The 13,581-nt window shown below is 45.3% G+C and overlaps 1 protein-coding gene across 3 annotated transcripts in view; it reads left to right on the top strand.

Annotated features, from left to right (window-relative positions):
* The window catches only part of LOC119976126 (anosmin-1-like), a 204,897-nt gene that overhangs the window by 129,997 nt on the left and 61,319 nt on the right, over positions 1-13,581 (top strand). For 2 of the 3 annotated variants that reach the window (XM_038816312.1, XM_038816311.1), the window contains exons 3-5: positions 5,054-5,110; positions 8,926-9,133; positions 11,972-12,156. In XM_038816312.1, the coding sequence (XP_038672240.1) occupies positions 5,054-5,110; positions 8,926-9,133; positions 11,972-12,156 (450 nt within the window). The remainder of the gene's footprint in view (positions 1-5,053; positions 5,111-8,925; positions 9,134-11,971; positions 12,157-13,581) is intronic. The other variant, XM_038816313.1, reaches the window with a different exon arrangement.

The raw sequence follows: 13,581 nt of genomic DNA on the forward strand, positions 1-13,581 counted from the left end.
TCTATAACTCAACGGCTGATTCCATGATCCGGGATTAGATCATTTTCGGGGTCCACTCCGACTCCTTGCGGCAGCAGCTCCTTAAAATCAAACAGTTGACCCTCTCTGTCACTATTGAGACGTGCGTTGTCCATGAGCATGCCGAGAATCGTTATTCCAACATCAGGGTGGCAGAAACTGCAAAGCTGGCCTCCCACGAGACGGAAAGGGTGCAGGCCATCGCACAGAGGCAGGGCCTGAGCATCGAGGAGAGTGGCCCTTTCGCACACTTTTCCCAGATCCCCGCGCATGCGCGCCACAACCGAGTGGACGACGAGACCGACAACCCAACTGCGCAGGTGCGTATGTCGACCGAACGCACTGCGCATGCGCGATGGCGCACGGAACGCGCTGACATCTGTGTCATGACGCGTCCGAATTGTGGCTCCGCCTACTTAAAGCGGCAATGTCCAGCAAAAGGACGCCGATGTCTCCAGTGTGGCAAGCTTGGCCACTACGCAGCCCTTTGCAGATCTGCTCCACCGCTCAGCAGCCAGTGATCCCAGCTGTGGCGCAGAAGTGTCCGCTCAATACAGCAAGATTCCGATCCCGACAGCCCAACGGACCATGATGCTGACTGCCTCAAGTCTCCATATCGGGTGGGCATCATAACCACACATGAGCTGGCCTCCACCACACCTGTGCAACGCCTCTCGATCCTCAGTGTGGATCCAGACGACGAGTGGTGTGCTGTCCTCACAGTTAACAAGGCTCGCATCCGATTTAAACTGGACACCGGCACGTCTGCGAACCTCATGTCACAATCCGACTTCGACACCATCCAGGCCCGACCAAGCATTCTTCCACCGGCCTACCAGCTCCTTGACTACAATGGCAATGCCATAGCTGCCAGTGGCTCGTGTCAACTAGGGGTATCCAACAAGGCGATCAAGGCAACATTACATTTTGAAATCATCAGGCCTGACAGGGCGTGCCTGCTTGGTGCTCCTGAACCTGGTTCAGCGAGTCCACATCATGTCATTGTTACCAGCGACGGCCTCGTCCGATGGAAATTTGCAAGCCGACATAGACGACATTATCACGCAGTACCACAGCGTATTCGATGGAATGGGCACACTCCCGTACCGATATCAAATCCTGCTCAAGCCGAACGCCACCCCGTAATTCATGCACCACGCTGGGTGCTGGCGCCCCTCAATGATCGTCTAAAAAAAGCAATTACAGGACCTCCAAGACCAGGGCATCATCTCGAATGTTACAGAGCTGACAGACTGGGTCAGCTCCATGGTCTGCGTAAAGAAGCCGTCAGGGGAGCTCCGCATTTGCCTTGATCCTAAGGATCTAAATCGTAACATCATGCGGGAGCATTACCCGATCCCGAAACGTGAAGAAATGACCAGTGAGATGGCTCATGCCAAATTCTTCACTAAGCTGGACGCCTCCCGGGGCTTTTGGCAAATACAGCTGGACGCATCCAGTCGCAAGCTGTGCACGTTCAACACCCCGTTCGGTCACTACTGCTACAACCGCATGCCTTTCGGCATCATCTCTGCCTCAGAAGTATTTCACCGCATCATGGAGTAGATGATGGAGGGTATCGAGGGGTGCGAGTATACGTGGACGACGTGATCATCTGGTCCACAGCGCCCCAGGAACACATCGCTTGCCTCAAGCAGGTCTTCCAGCGAATTCATGAACATGGTCTCCAGCTCAACAGGGCCAAGTGCTCATTTGGTCAATCACATATTAAATTTCTAGGTGACCACATCTCGCAGCAGGGTGTGTGGCCAGACGCCGACAAGGTATTGGCGATCAACGCTATGAAGACCCCGGAGGACAAGAAGGCGGTCCTCTGCTTCCTCGGGATGGTCAACTTCCTCGGGAAATTCATTCCCAATATGGCATCCCACACCACAGCCCTCCGCCATCTCGTCAAGAAGTCAACGGAATTCCAGTGGCTGCCCACACATGAAGCAGAATGGCGTGAGCTGAAGGCAAAGCTCACCACAGCCCCAGTTCTAGCGTTCTTTGACCCAAACAAGGAAACCAAGGTATCAACTGATGCAAGCCAGGACTGCATGGGGGCAGTGCTCCTCCAGCGAGATGACTCCTCGTCCTGGGCTCCAGTGGTATATGCCTCAAGGGCTATGACGCCCACTGAGCAACGGTATGCCCAGATCGAAAAGGACTGTCTGGGTCTCCTGTCAGGAATAGACAAGTTTCATGACTACGTTTACGGCCTGCCGAAATTCACGGTGGAAACGGACCACGGGCCTCTAGTCCACATAATCCAGAAAGATTTAAATGACATGACACCTCGGTTACAGCGAGTTCGTCTTCGACTCCGCAGCTATGACTTCGAACTTATCTACACGCCAGGCAAAGAGCTGATCATTGCAGATGCCCTATCCCGGTCCATCACCACACCGTGTGAACAAGGTGACTTCATCTGCCACATAGAAGCGCAAGTGCAGTTGTGTGCCACCAACCTCCCAGCCTCTGATGAACGGGTGGTCCAAGTTCGTGAGGAAACAGCCAAGGATCCTCTACTGCAGCGTGTGGTGCAGCACCTTACCCATGGCTGGCGGAAGGAGCAATGTCCCCAATTCTTTAACGTGAAAGACGAGCTGACGGTTGTGGAGGGAATCCTTCTGAAACTCGACAGGATTGTCATTCCTCAGAGCATGCAGGCTCTGGTGCTGGGTCAACTCCATGAGGGTCACCTTGGAGCCAAGAAATGCTGACGAAGAGCTCGGGAGGCGGTTTTTTGGCCGGGCATTAACCAGGACATTGTCGACACGGTCCTGAACTGCCCCACCTGTCAGAAATTTCAACCGGCTCAACCAAGGAAACACTGCAACAGCAGGAGATCGTGACCTCTCCGTGGTCCAAAGTAGGTGAAGGCCTTTTCCATGGCAAGGGGCGTGACTACGTACTCCTGGTCGAATACTTCTCCAGTTACCCAGCAGTGGTGAAACTGTCCGACCTCACATCGAAGGCGGTCATCAAAGCCTGCAAGGAAACGTTCGCCAGACATGGGATACCGCTCACGGTAATGAGCGTCAATGGTCCTTGCTTTTACAGCCAGGAATGGTCTGATTTTGCACAGTCCTACAACTTCCGTCACGTTACCTCCAGCCCCCACTACCCGCAATCAAACGGGAAGGCCGAGAAAGGGGTCCATATTGTAAAGCGGTTGCTGTGCAAAGTTGCAGACTCGGGCTCCAACTTCAACCTGGCAATGCTGGCATACAGGGCAACCCCACTGTCCACTGGGTTGTCCAGCGCAGAAGCTCATGAATCGAACTCTGCAGACCACAGTTCCAGCCATCCATGTTCCAGACCTTGACCACCTCACGGTTTTACAAATAAATGCAGCAGTCCCGTGCCCAACAGAAGGCCACATATGATGCTCATGCAACGGATCTACCCGAGCTTGCTCCAGCCGATCATGTTCCTGTCCAGTTGCCTGAGGGTGGCTGGTCAGCCACAGCTGTTGTTGTCAAATAAGTTGTCCCAAGGTATTTCCTTGTCCGCATGGCTGATGGCTCCCTGCTACGGCACAACAGACGGGCATTGTGAAGAGTTCCACGTCCACCACCTGATCGCAGTGCTCCGCCGGCCATCATACCTCCTCCGGACGTACCCTGCCACGAGGTCACTGACCTGCCAGCAATCCTGCCGGCCCACGTGACCATCACGATGGCAGCGATCCCACCTATCCACGTGCAGGCGGCTCCTGATCCACCTCTGCGGCGATCAACAAGAATTTGTCGCCAACCACAAAGACTGAATCTGAAGACTGAACTTTTGTAAATTGTGTGACTGAATTCATCGATTTAACCTTTGTAAATATTGCTTCATTTGCCATGTATCTGCACTATCGACACCTTCCCATGTATATACATTTGTTTATGCACCGTTTGTATATAGTCAGGCATATCTATACGTATACATACCGCAGTATTTATTTAACTAAAAAAAAGGGGGAGATGTCATAATATCCACTCATGTATATAATGAGATGCAGACAGGCAGTGATTTTCACATAGGATGACCAGTAAACATACAACACAGTACAGCCAATCACCAGACAGGACACTACCACCATAAAGCCAGAGGGCACTTGGTTTCCCGCTCTCTCGGGACCCAGCCACTGAGACAGTCAAAGTCCACAAGCTAGCAAGTGCTAACACCATGCGGTAGCTAGTAAGTCTGGTCAGGCTACTACAAGGTCACCAGTCAGATCAGTATAGTGTCGACCCACAGTTGAATATGTATAGCAGTTCTATAGTTGAATAAAACCGTGTTGGATCTTCTCAAATGTTAGATGTCTGTTTCTAACTTCCCTGCATCGAGTGCCGTCCACATCGAACCAACCTGCCTAACACATCAGACGCCGGAGTGGTTCACGCCACTCCGTCCCGCCGGGACCCCCCCCCCCCCCCCCCCCGCCCCTCCGGGTACGGGTGAATCCCGCCCCTTGATGTCCACCTCAATGCAACTTTGAAAAATTAGTTCAAAAGTCGTTTTCAATGAAATAGGTCAAACTGTCATTCACTGACTCAAAACATATTGTAAAGAGTAAACTTGCTAATGAGAAGGAAACTAGTGGGTTAACTGAACATGTGGAAAGAGCAAACAATGTGAGTATTTCACTGTGCTCACCAGAAGTGGAATTGCTCTCAGGTTCCATTGTTTAAATTGTATTCGCCCGTGACTTGTTTACAAATGAACTGCACTTGATTTATATGATCTATGTGCACAGAATTTCACATTGATTGGGTATTTTAACTGTGATAAACAGGAATATTGGTAGATTCAGGCAGATGTGCGCATGTGATATATTACATATGGGTATTTGTAACTAACTTGGAGATGAAGTAAAAGTTGTCATGCCACCTAGAGTGTTCGACCAGCATCAGAAACTATTGTTGCAATGCAATACTAATATGAATTGGGTAGAAAAAGAAAAAAAAAGAAAAAAGGTTATGGGAATGAATCGGAATGTAATTAATGAACTGTTAGCTAATTTTGTTTTCCTTTTCTGTAGTGCCTACAGCCTTGCAAAGAGTTGTGGGACACTGATAAAAACCAGTGCCAGTGTGAGGTAGGAGAACATTTAATAGCGAATGTTTAATGGTTACTTTGTTAATTGTATCTTTATGTTGCTTTCATTCCAAATCCCGTCACCATGGTTTGTAATTCTGCAAATGTTTCTGAACGTTCCAGAATGACAAACCCCCTTGTGTTTCCTTGGGTAAGTTACAGGAAGAAGATTAAAAACTCCCAAACGCATATCTTTATCTTTAATCTATACTTATGATCTCCCATGGAATTGAAAGCAGGAAATCAAATCAAGTGCAGTTTAGAGGCAATGCAGAGTCAGAGGGCCAGGATAAAATTGGACTTGGCTGAGAGAGGAAGGAGATGAAAAAGATGAAATGGACAAAAGGGGAAGGGGATAGGAAACAGGGGAAAACACATGGATGGAAGGAGCTTACGAAATGGCCAAAATGTGCTCCAACGGGTTAACAATGATAATGCAGAGGAGCCAAATGCAAGAGGGTCTTTGAGCACACAAGGGAGGCCAATCAAGGCATGAAGCTGCTCAAATACATTCAGCTAAGGTGACTTGCGGGAGACGCAAGCCTCTCAAGATCAAAGATTGGGCCAATGGATCTAGTATACTACAGACCTTTTAGGCTGGGAGATTCAAAGTTACCAATAAATGGAGAGAATTTAAATAACCACAAACTAAACTCATACTTGGTTCATTTCTCTCCTTACCAGGCCACACCCTTTCCCCCAATACTGCTTTGAGAAGCAGAATGGTCAGTGCCAGAGTTACACCCAGTGGTCAGGGTGTGCAATTACATGGATATTTGTTTAATCAGGATGGGGTTGTAGATTTACTTCTGGCAAGCAGTGCCGCGCCTGTTTTGATCGATGCAATTACCTCTCGCACTGCCACCGACAGGCATAAACCAGTAAGGTAGAGAATGAGATTGCCAAACTTCACTCTGGTTTCATCCACCACTGTAATATTTGCTAAAAATCAAAGTTTTCAAATCAAAGAATTTCCCTTTCCGCTGAATTTCTCTCTTTCGAAACATAAACCTTCTGTTTCCAGTGTTCAGAAGAGTCAGTTTAATTCTAGAGATCATGGGGAGGAAGGTGCGAAAACTTTCCATTAAATAAGCTTGAGGAAAAGTTTGCAGTTTAAAACATCAATATTTCACATATCGATTTCGGAATATCTCAGAAACTAATATAGTCCTGGCCTTTATGGGTGTACGGGAAGCAAGTTTACGGCTTCAGTACTTTACCGATTATGAAAGAAATAACACAGTGTGCATCCAGAAGGGCTCATTTATTGAATACCATTAATGTCTATAATCATACTTATCTACAAAGGTATAAGTATTAGTCTTGAGCATTAATGAATTATATTGGTGCTCATGTCACAGATCAGAAGACCAACTTTAAAATCTTGGCCTCAGTCAGGTTCTGACTTGGACTCACCTATACAGTGAGCATCTATCTCACCTGGGCTGATGAACAAAGTACACAAGAAGTAGCTTTTGTTACAGTAAAGAGCTAAGAATGAGCTAGGATGGGGAAGAATCCTGCTGAAGGATGATTTCAAGTCTCATTCCTTCCTGTGACATTATGTACAATGTCAAGAATATAAAGGGTTAATGTTAGATCATAATTGACCAATAGATGGAGCTAGATGCAGAACTATATAAAGCACTGACTCACAGACTTCTGGGAGAGGGCTGGAGAGAGTGCAGAGGAGAGGTCTACAGAGTGCAGAGTACAGTTATTGGATTGGATTAGATTTGTTTATTGTCACGTGTACCGAGGTACAGTGAAAAGTATTTTTCTACAAGCAGCTCAAACACATCATTAAGTACATGAAAAGAAAATATATAAGGGCAACACAAGGTACACAATGTAACATAGACACCGGCATCGGGTGAAACATACAGGAGTGTAGTATTAATCAGGTCAGTCCATAACAAGGTCGTTTAGGAGTCTGGTAACAGCAGGGAAGAAGTAGTTTTTGAATCTGTTTGCGCGTGTTCTCAGACTTTTGTATCTCCTGCCCGATGGAAGAAGTTGGAAGAGTGAGTAAGCCAGGTGGGAGGGCTCTTTGATTATGCTACTCGCTTTCCCCAGGCAGCGGGAGGTGCAGATGGAGTCAATGGATGGGAGGCAGGTTTGTGTGATGGACTGGGCTGTGTTCACGGCTCTCTGTAGAATGTAGAGACTAGTGTTATTAGTGTGTAGATTACTAGATTATTGCTTGCTGGAGGAGTAAGTGATCGAGCTTTCATAAGTAGTGTAATAAATGTTAGCTTTGTTATTGAACTTAGCTTCTGTGGTCTTTGTGAACACTGCTACATCCATCCTGATAATAAGAATCACAAAGAACACCACACTCGCAGATTGACCAAGGAGCAACGTATCTAAGATTCCAGACCTATACTCAGCTCGAGTTTGAGATCTATGGCAATGAATTGGATAAATTACAGGCCGTTAAGTGTGTAGATTTTATTTTAGAAAGGAAAGCCATTCTATTGTGAGCTGTGCTGGCCACGATTACGTACTGTAACAGTTTAAGTCAAAATATATTTTTTGTGGTTACTTTACATTTAAGAACCTGTGTGCTTATGTACTGGGTATATGTTATATTTCTTGTTCAACGACTGTATTGCACACTGCAACTCAGTGAAATGCATGCGTCCAGCTTTATAATGAGTAATTTCCAGGGACGTGTAAAAACTAATCTGCTTTGATTCCACTTAATTTGAGAACTAGGCTAGTGTTCTTTTTTTTAAACTTCCATCAAGTGCCTGCAGGTTTAACAGTTTAAAACATTTGTTTTTATAAAGATTCCATCCATTTTAAATGTGCCTTACCTTGGCATGGAATTAGAAAGCCTGTAAGTGAATTGATACTATTCTGCAGCTCACTGTTGTGGAGACTGATTCAGAAGGCATTGCGCAAAACAGTGCCAGCCCAATTCCTATCCGCTTTACACATTTCTAACTGTTCTATATTGGCAAAAATACTGCCACTGTCTTGAGTAGGCGATCTGAAGCAGATGCCTACCAAATGCAGACTGTCAAGCAAGGCTGTGTGATGGCCGCATATTATTTACATTCTACCTGACAATGGCTATTCACCTGAAAATGAAAAATGAAAATCGCTTATTGTCACGAGTAGGCTTCAAATGAAGTTACTGTGAAAGGTCCCTAGTCGCCACATTCCAGCGCCTGTTCAGGGAGGCTGTTAAGGGAATCGAACCGTGCTGCTCGCTTGCCTTGGTCTGCCTTCAAAGCCAGCGATTAGCCCAGTGAGCTAAACAGCCCTTATCAGTGATCAGCTACACTCCTGTATCCTTCACCCGATGCCGGTGTCTATGTATTTACATTGTGTACCCTGTGCTGCCCTATTATGTATTTTCTTTTTATTTTCTTTTATTTTATTTCCATGTGCTAAATGATCTGTTTGAGCTGCTCGCAGAACAATACTTTTCACTGTACCTCGGTACACGTGACAATAAACAAATCCCAATCCGAGCTGCATTCTAGTGTCAGTATTAAATGCCATCTAGATGGAAAATTCTTTAACCCCAGTCACCTCCGTAACAAACCAAACTGACCACCATAGACATAATGATCTGCAATTTGCGAATGACTGCAGTGCTGTTATCCGTTCTGCACGTGATTTGCAAGCCACTCTCGATCTCATCAATTCTGCATACAGGAAAGTTGACCTGTCCTTGAGTGTTTCAAAACAAAGCTCATATATCAACCCACACCTGCTCAACCAAGTGTTCCATAACCCATATACGTTGAAGGAGCAATTTAAACAAGTTTTTTCCGTGAATTGAATCTTGTTTTTGCATTCTAGAAACACCATGAATGCTTGACCAGCTGTGAGTTTCTGAAATCCATTCAGATGGTGAAGCAAGGTGACTGTCCAGCACCACAGAAAGCTTGGGGCTTTGCAGCAGCCTGCGTCCAGAGCTGCAACTCAGACACAGAGTGCCCAAGTTCTCGAAAGTGCTGTTCGAATGGCTGTGGCCAGACCTGCCAAGCACCGGCAAATATGTTCAAAGGTAAGGAACACACACGGACAAGGATAAGCCACTTTGAACACAGTTGATTTTTGTGCCTTTATGGGGGCTGCATAATTCAGACTAAGTATGCTGTACAACAGTTTAAGCTAAAATATAATTTTTTGCAGTTACTTTACATTCAAGAGCCTGTATATTTATGTACTGGGTATATGTTTTATTTCTTGTTCATCTGAAGCATTATAGAATTTGTTTTTCGCGGCAATGCTAATGATTTGGGCTAAAACAATACACAAACATCTACGATACACAACAAAACAACCTTCCCCAGGAATAAATCGGGGGAATTTGGCTTTCGTAAAAATGGACAATTAGACAGCAGGATATCGCAATACAGGTGTAAGAGGAATATTCAAGGGGAACAAAAGGAGAGTGCAATTAGAATGGTGGCTCATTGGGGAACACATTGATACCGAATTGATAGACCGCCATGCCCGGTTTCTATAGGTCATTGACGTCTTCTGGGAACACACAGTTGCCATCAATGCCTCTGTTTTTTTGAAGAAACCAGGCTGTTAACATTTTATTTTCAATCTGTTTTTGTTTTTGATGATGTTTGTGACAATTTTGACAAAGTGCCACCAAAGCACAAAGAAGATACCTTAAAGCACCGAGCTGGATTTCCAAACTAGGCAGCACATTAGGTTAAGAAAAAGAAAGCAACCCTAGGTTAATAGCTGCCTCCACTTGTGGCAGCCCTCACGAGGACTCCTCACGTTGAGGCATACTGGGACCAGCCCTCAACGTCTGCATCATGATGGTCAGGCTTCCCAAACAAGGGCATTTCCAGGTTTTTCTTTTTGCTTTGTTTCTTGCCGGAGTTGTCGTCGGAATTTCAAAAAGGCTGCTCGGAATCCTGTGCTTAATCCTCATCGCCATTGTAATAATTCCAGGAGGCGCGGAGTGAAAGGCCGAACTGATTTATTTTAAACTGAAAATAAAACCGCTACTGCGGCACACAAAACAAACAAACGTCCCAGCCCAGAACTGTCAGGAGCTGCCGATCTAGGACTGAGAGTCCCACTTGACGGGTTTCATACAAAGTCAAAGTCCAAGGGAAGGCTGTGAAAAAACACCTGGGCCACCTGAGAAGCAGGGAACCCACTTCAGTGGAGATGCTTTCAGCAGAGACAACATCCGTGGCGCCTGTTGCAACTACCTCCGGCAAGGGGTCTCAGCCTATGGGGGCCCAGAGAGTCGTTCCGTCCGCCCCTGGTGATGAAGATTCAGAGTCCAAAATGGAGACTGGGGATATTGATCCTCTGCCGGAGGTCAGCACCAAAGACGAGCCTCCATTTGTAACCCTTTGGCACTCAACAATGAAGTGACAATTCCCAGTCCGCGTCACGCCCCCCCCCCCCCCCCCCCCCCCCCCCAACCCGGCTCCACCTACCACTGACTCAAGGCCAAATAACGCATGAGGCCTCATCACCGCAGGAGTGAGGGGTATGATTGGGATTTGAGGGGGAAGGGATATGATAACCCTCACGATCATTGATTGATCTCCCTGTGGGCTTCGTAAAATGTGAGTTCCTGTGGTGAGCGGGCGGAGGCCAACCCAACTGGGGCTGATTAGCGGGACCTTTAAATGTAGCTCCCAGAGCCGGGCCGGGAACTCCCGACAGTCCTGGCCTGGGACATTTGTGCTGTGGTATCAGCTTTATTTTCAATTTAAAATAAACCAGTTTGGCCTTTCACTCCACAACTCCTGGAATTGTTACACCACCGATGAACTTAATTTTACTCGTCTCAATATCTCCTTCACCCAGTTCTTCCAATGCCCTTAGAATTCCCTATTCAAACAAAATACATAGAAATTAGACAGAAAACGGTCTTTCTAATTATTTTCTTCAAGTTCATGCTTCAAAAATGGCAATTGCAATGATGCCTTTAAAACATCTATCATAATATACTGTATCATTGTCTAGACAGCCATCGTAACTAAACTAGCCCAAACATATTTTATATTGGACGATTCACATCAATGGATAAGTTTGCTCGGGTCCGTGACAAGGAGCAGTGGATTGCTTAGTCATAGCAAACACTGCATCGTAAAATTGTGCAGGTGAGAGAACTGTAAAGGAACCCACCCAATTACCCTTCCAATAATTTAATGTTAGGAAAGACCTGACTTTCTGACACAGACCCAGGAATGTCCCCTCTCACATTTTCAAGATAGAATTTTCCCATTAATCTATCGATATGCATACCCCGCACGCTTGTTCATAACTGTGTCCCATAAAACCTGCAGCTTGTTTGAGGGAAACCATATGACAACATGGCCTCTGACACCCTCTCCAAAAGAACCTATATAAAGGCTCCTCTCTAAAATAACCTCACACCTCATAAAATAGTCTAAAATTGTATGTCACATATATTTCACTCATTAATTAAAAACACACATAGAGATCCTGTCAGGATAATATTGCAGGTATTGTTTTATGGCTCCCTCATTACTACAGAAACCATATAAAGGTCCTGACTGGATAATATCTCAATTTGGGAGAAATCAGTCTTTGACAGTAATAATCCATTTTCTTCATCGCATGTGCATGAATAACCTATTTTCTACATTGCACCCTGCGTATTATTAAACATCTGGTGCTATTTTTCTTATAGAAGACTCAGTATATGTACAATGCACACATCCTTAGTATCTAGCATGCCTTACTCAGCAGAAGTGTAGGTATTGAGAGTAACGTAGTGATAATGATACTTGTTCATCATCTTGACTGCATTGATCTTTTGTACAAACGCAACAGGTCTCAGATTGATGCTGTGAATAGTGTTGTGTTTTTAAGACTTTCCTTTGTTCTGAAGGTGTCCCATTGAAGCCCAGGAAGGAATTGAGTTTCACAGAAGACAAAAATGGGAACCTAGCAGTTGCATGGATGTCAAAGTTTAATATTTCTATGGAACCAGTATTTTACATTTTGCAGAGAAGATGGAACCCTGGAATGTACCCAAGCGAAGATGATGCGAGCAAGTGGGAGACAATTGCTTACGTAAGTTATGACACAAAGCTGATTTCTCAAACCAGACACGTCTTGATTCTTTTTTTCTTGAAATGCCGAAGAACCAAATAGCTTTAAGAAAAGAATCTGAAGATTATTTGCGGAGGTGCTTCAGGTTCCCTTCTAATCGTTCTCCTCACCTGTCTTTGAAATTTAAAATGTACAGTCTATTTTTTTGTTAATCAACAGTAGTTAAAATCCCTCGGCTGGTCATGAAATGATATTGTGATTGGTTAACTGTATTACAAACAGGACAGATATAAAAAATGTGATTATTTCTTATTAATTGAAGCAGACAGTTAGCACTGCTGCCTCACGACACAGAGGACCCGGGTTCGATCCCGGCCCCGGGTCACTGTCCATGTGGAGTTTGTACATTCTCCCCCTGTCTGCATGGGTCTCACTCCGCAACCCAAAAAGATGTTTAGGGTAGTTGAATTGGCCATTTTAAATTGCCCCTTAATTGGAATAAAAATAATTGGGTACTCCAAATTTATGAGAAAAAAAGTCCATTGAAGCAACTTTTCCACTTTTACTTCAAAATATATGTAAAGCCTAATGATAAGTCTGAAGAAGCTCTGACTCTGCAGAACTTCACGCACAAATACTCAGCAGTCTAATTACAGAGTATTATTCCTGATAATCCAGGGGGATATCCTGACCATGTATGGTCTAACAGTGGCCTTCCTAAAGAATCGAGATGAAAGTCTCTTCGGGGCACACATGAAAAAGTCATCACTAAGTGACCAACAGAATCACAGCTGTTCCACATCAGTCTATATTTTTGTCCCCAGGTCAGGTGTACAAAGTGGGGAAAATTCCCAACACTACGAACCCGACCTTTAAAAATAGTGGCCCCCAGCTCCAATTTTCATTGCAGGGGGTTGTGGGGTGCTGGATTAGAAATCAGGCCCACCTCTCCTGGAACAAGTGCAGAGACTGGCTGGATGAAGGCCTGCCTCTGTTGAGTTTATTTTGTAAAAACAATTAGAACAAAATTCAGATCTGATTCCTCACTCGCTGACCAGCCTATGCTGCCTCATGGTCCCACCCATTCCCCATAACTCCCCATACACTCTGTTCCAAACCATGCCCCTCTACCCAACCCTATGGTGCTTCATAACCTCAGTGCCCCCATATCCACATGCCCCTTTATAGCCCCTTTGCCCTTACCCCCTCCATACCAACGTGCATGGTGTGCACCGTGGAAAAACCTCAGGAGCAATGATCGCATAAAATAAAGTTTTGCATCTATTGGGGACATCTCTATTTTAAACCAAAAACATCCTCATTGATTGAAAAAAACATTCAACGTATTGAAATTCATTCAATTAATCTATTACGAAAAATAATATTTTTATTCTATAACCACTTGAAGCTGTCAGCTAAACTGCTCACTTAACAATCAACCCTCTA

The sequence above is a fragment of the Scyliorhinus canicula genome, chromosome 13 (assembly GCF_902713615.1).
Source record: "Scyliorhinus canicula chromosome 13, sScyCan1.1, whole genome shotgun sequence".
Taxonomy (NCBI): Eukaryota; Metazoa; Chordata; class Chondrichthyes; order Carcharhiniformes; family Scyliorhinidae; genus Scyliorhinus; species Scyliorhinus canicula.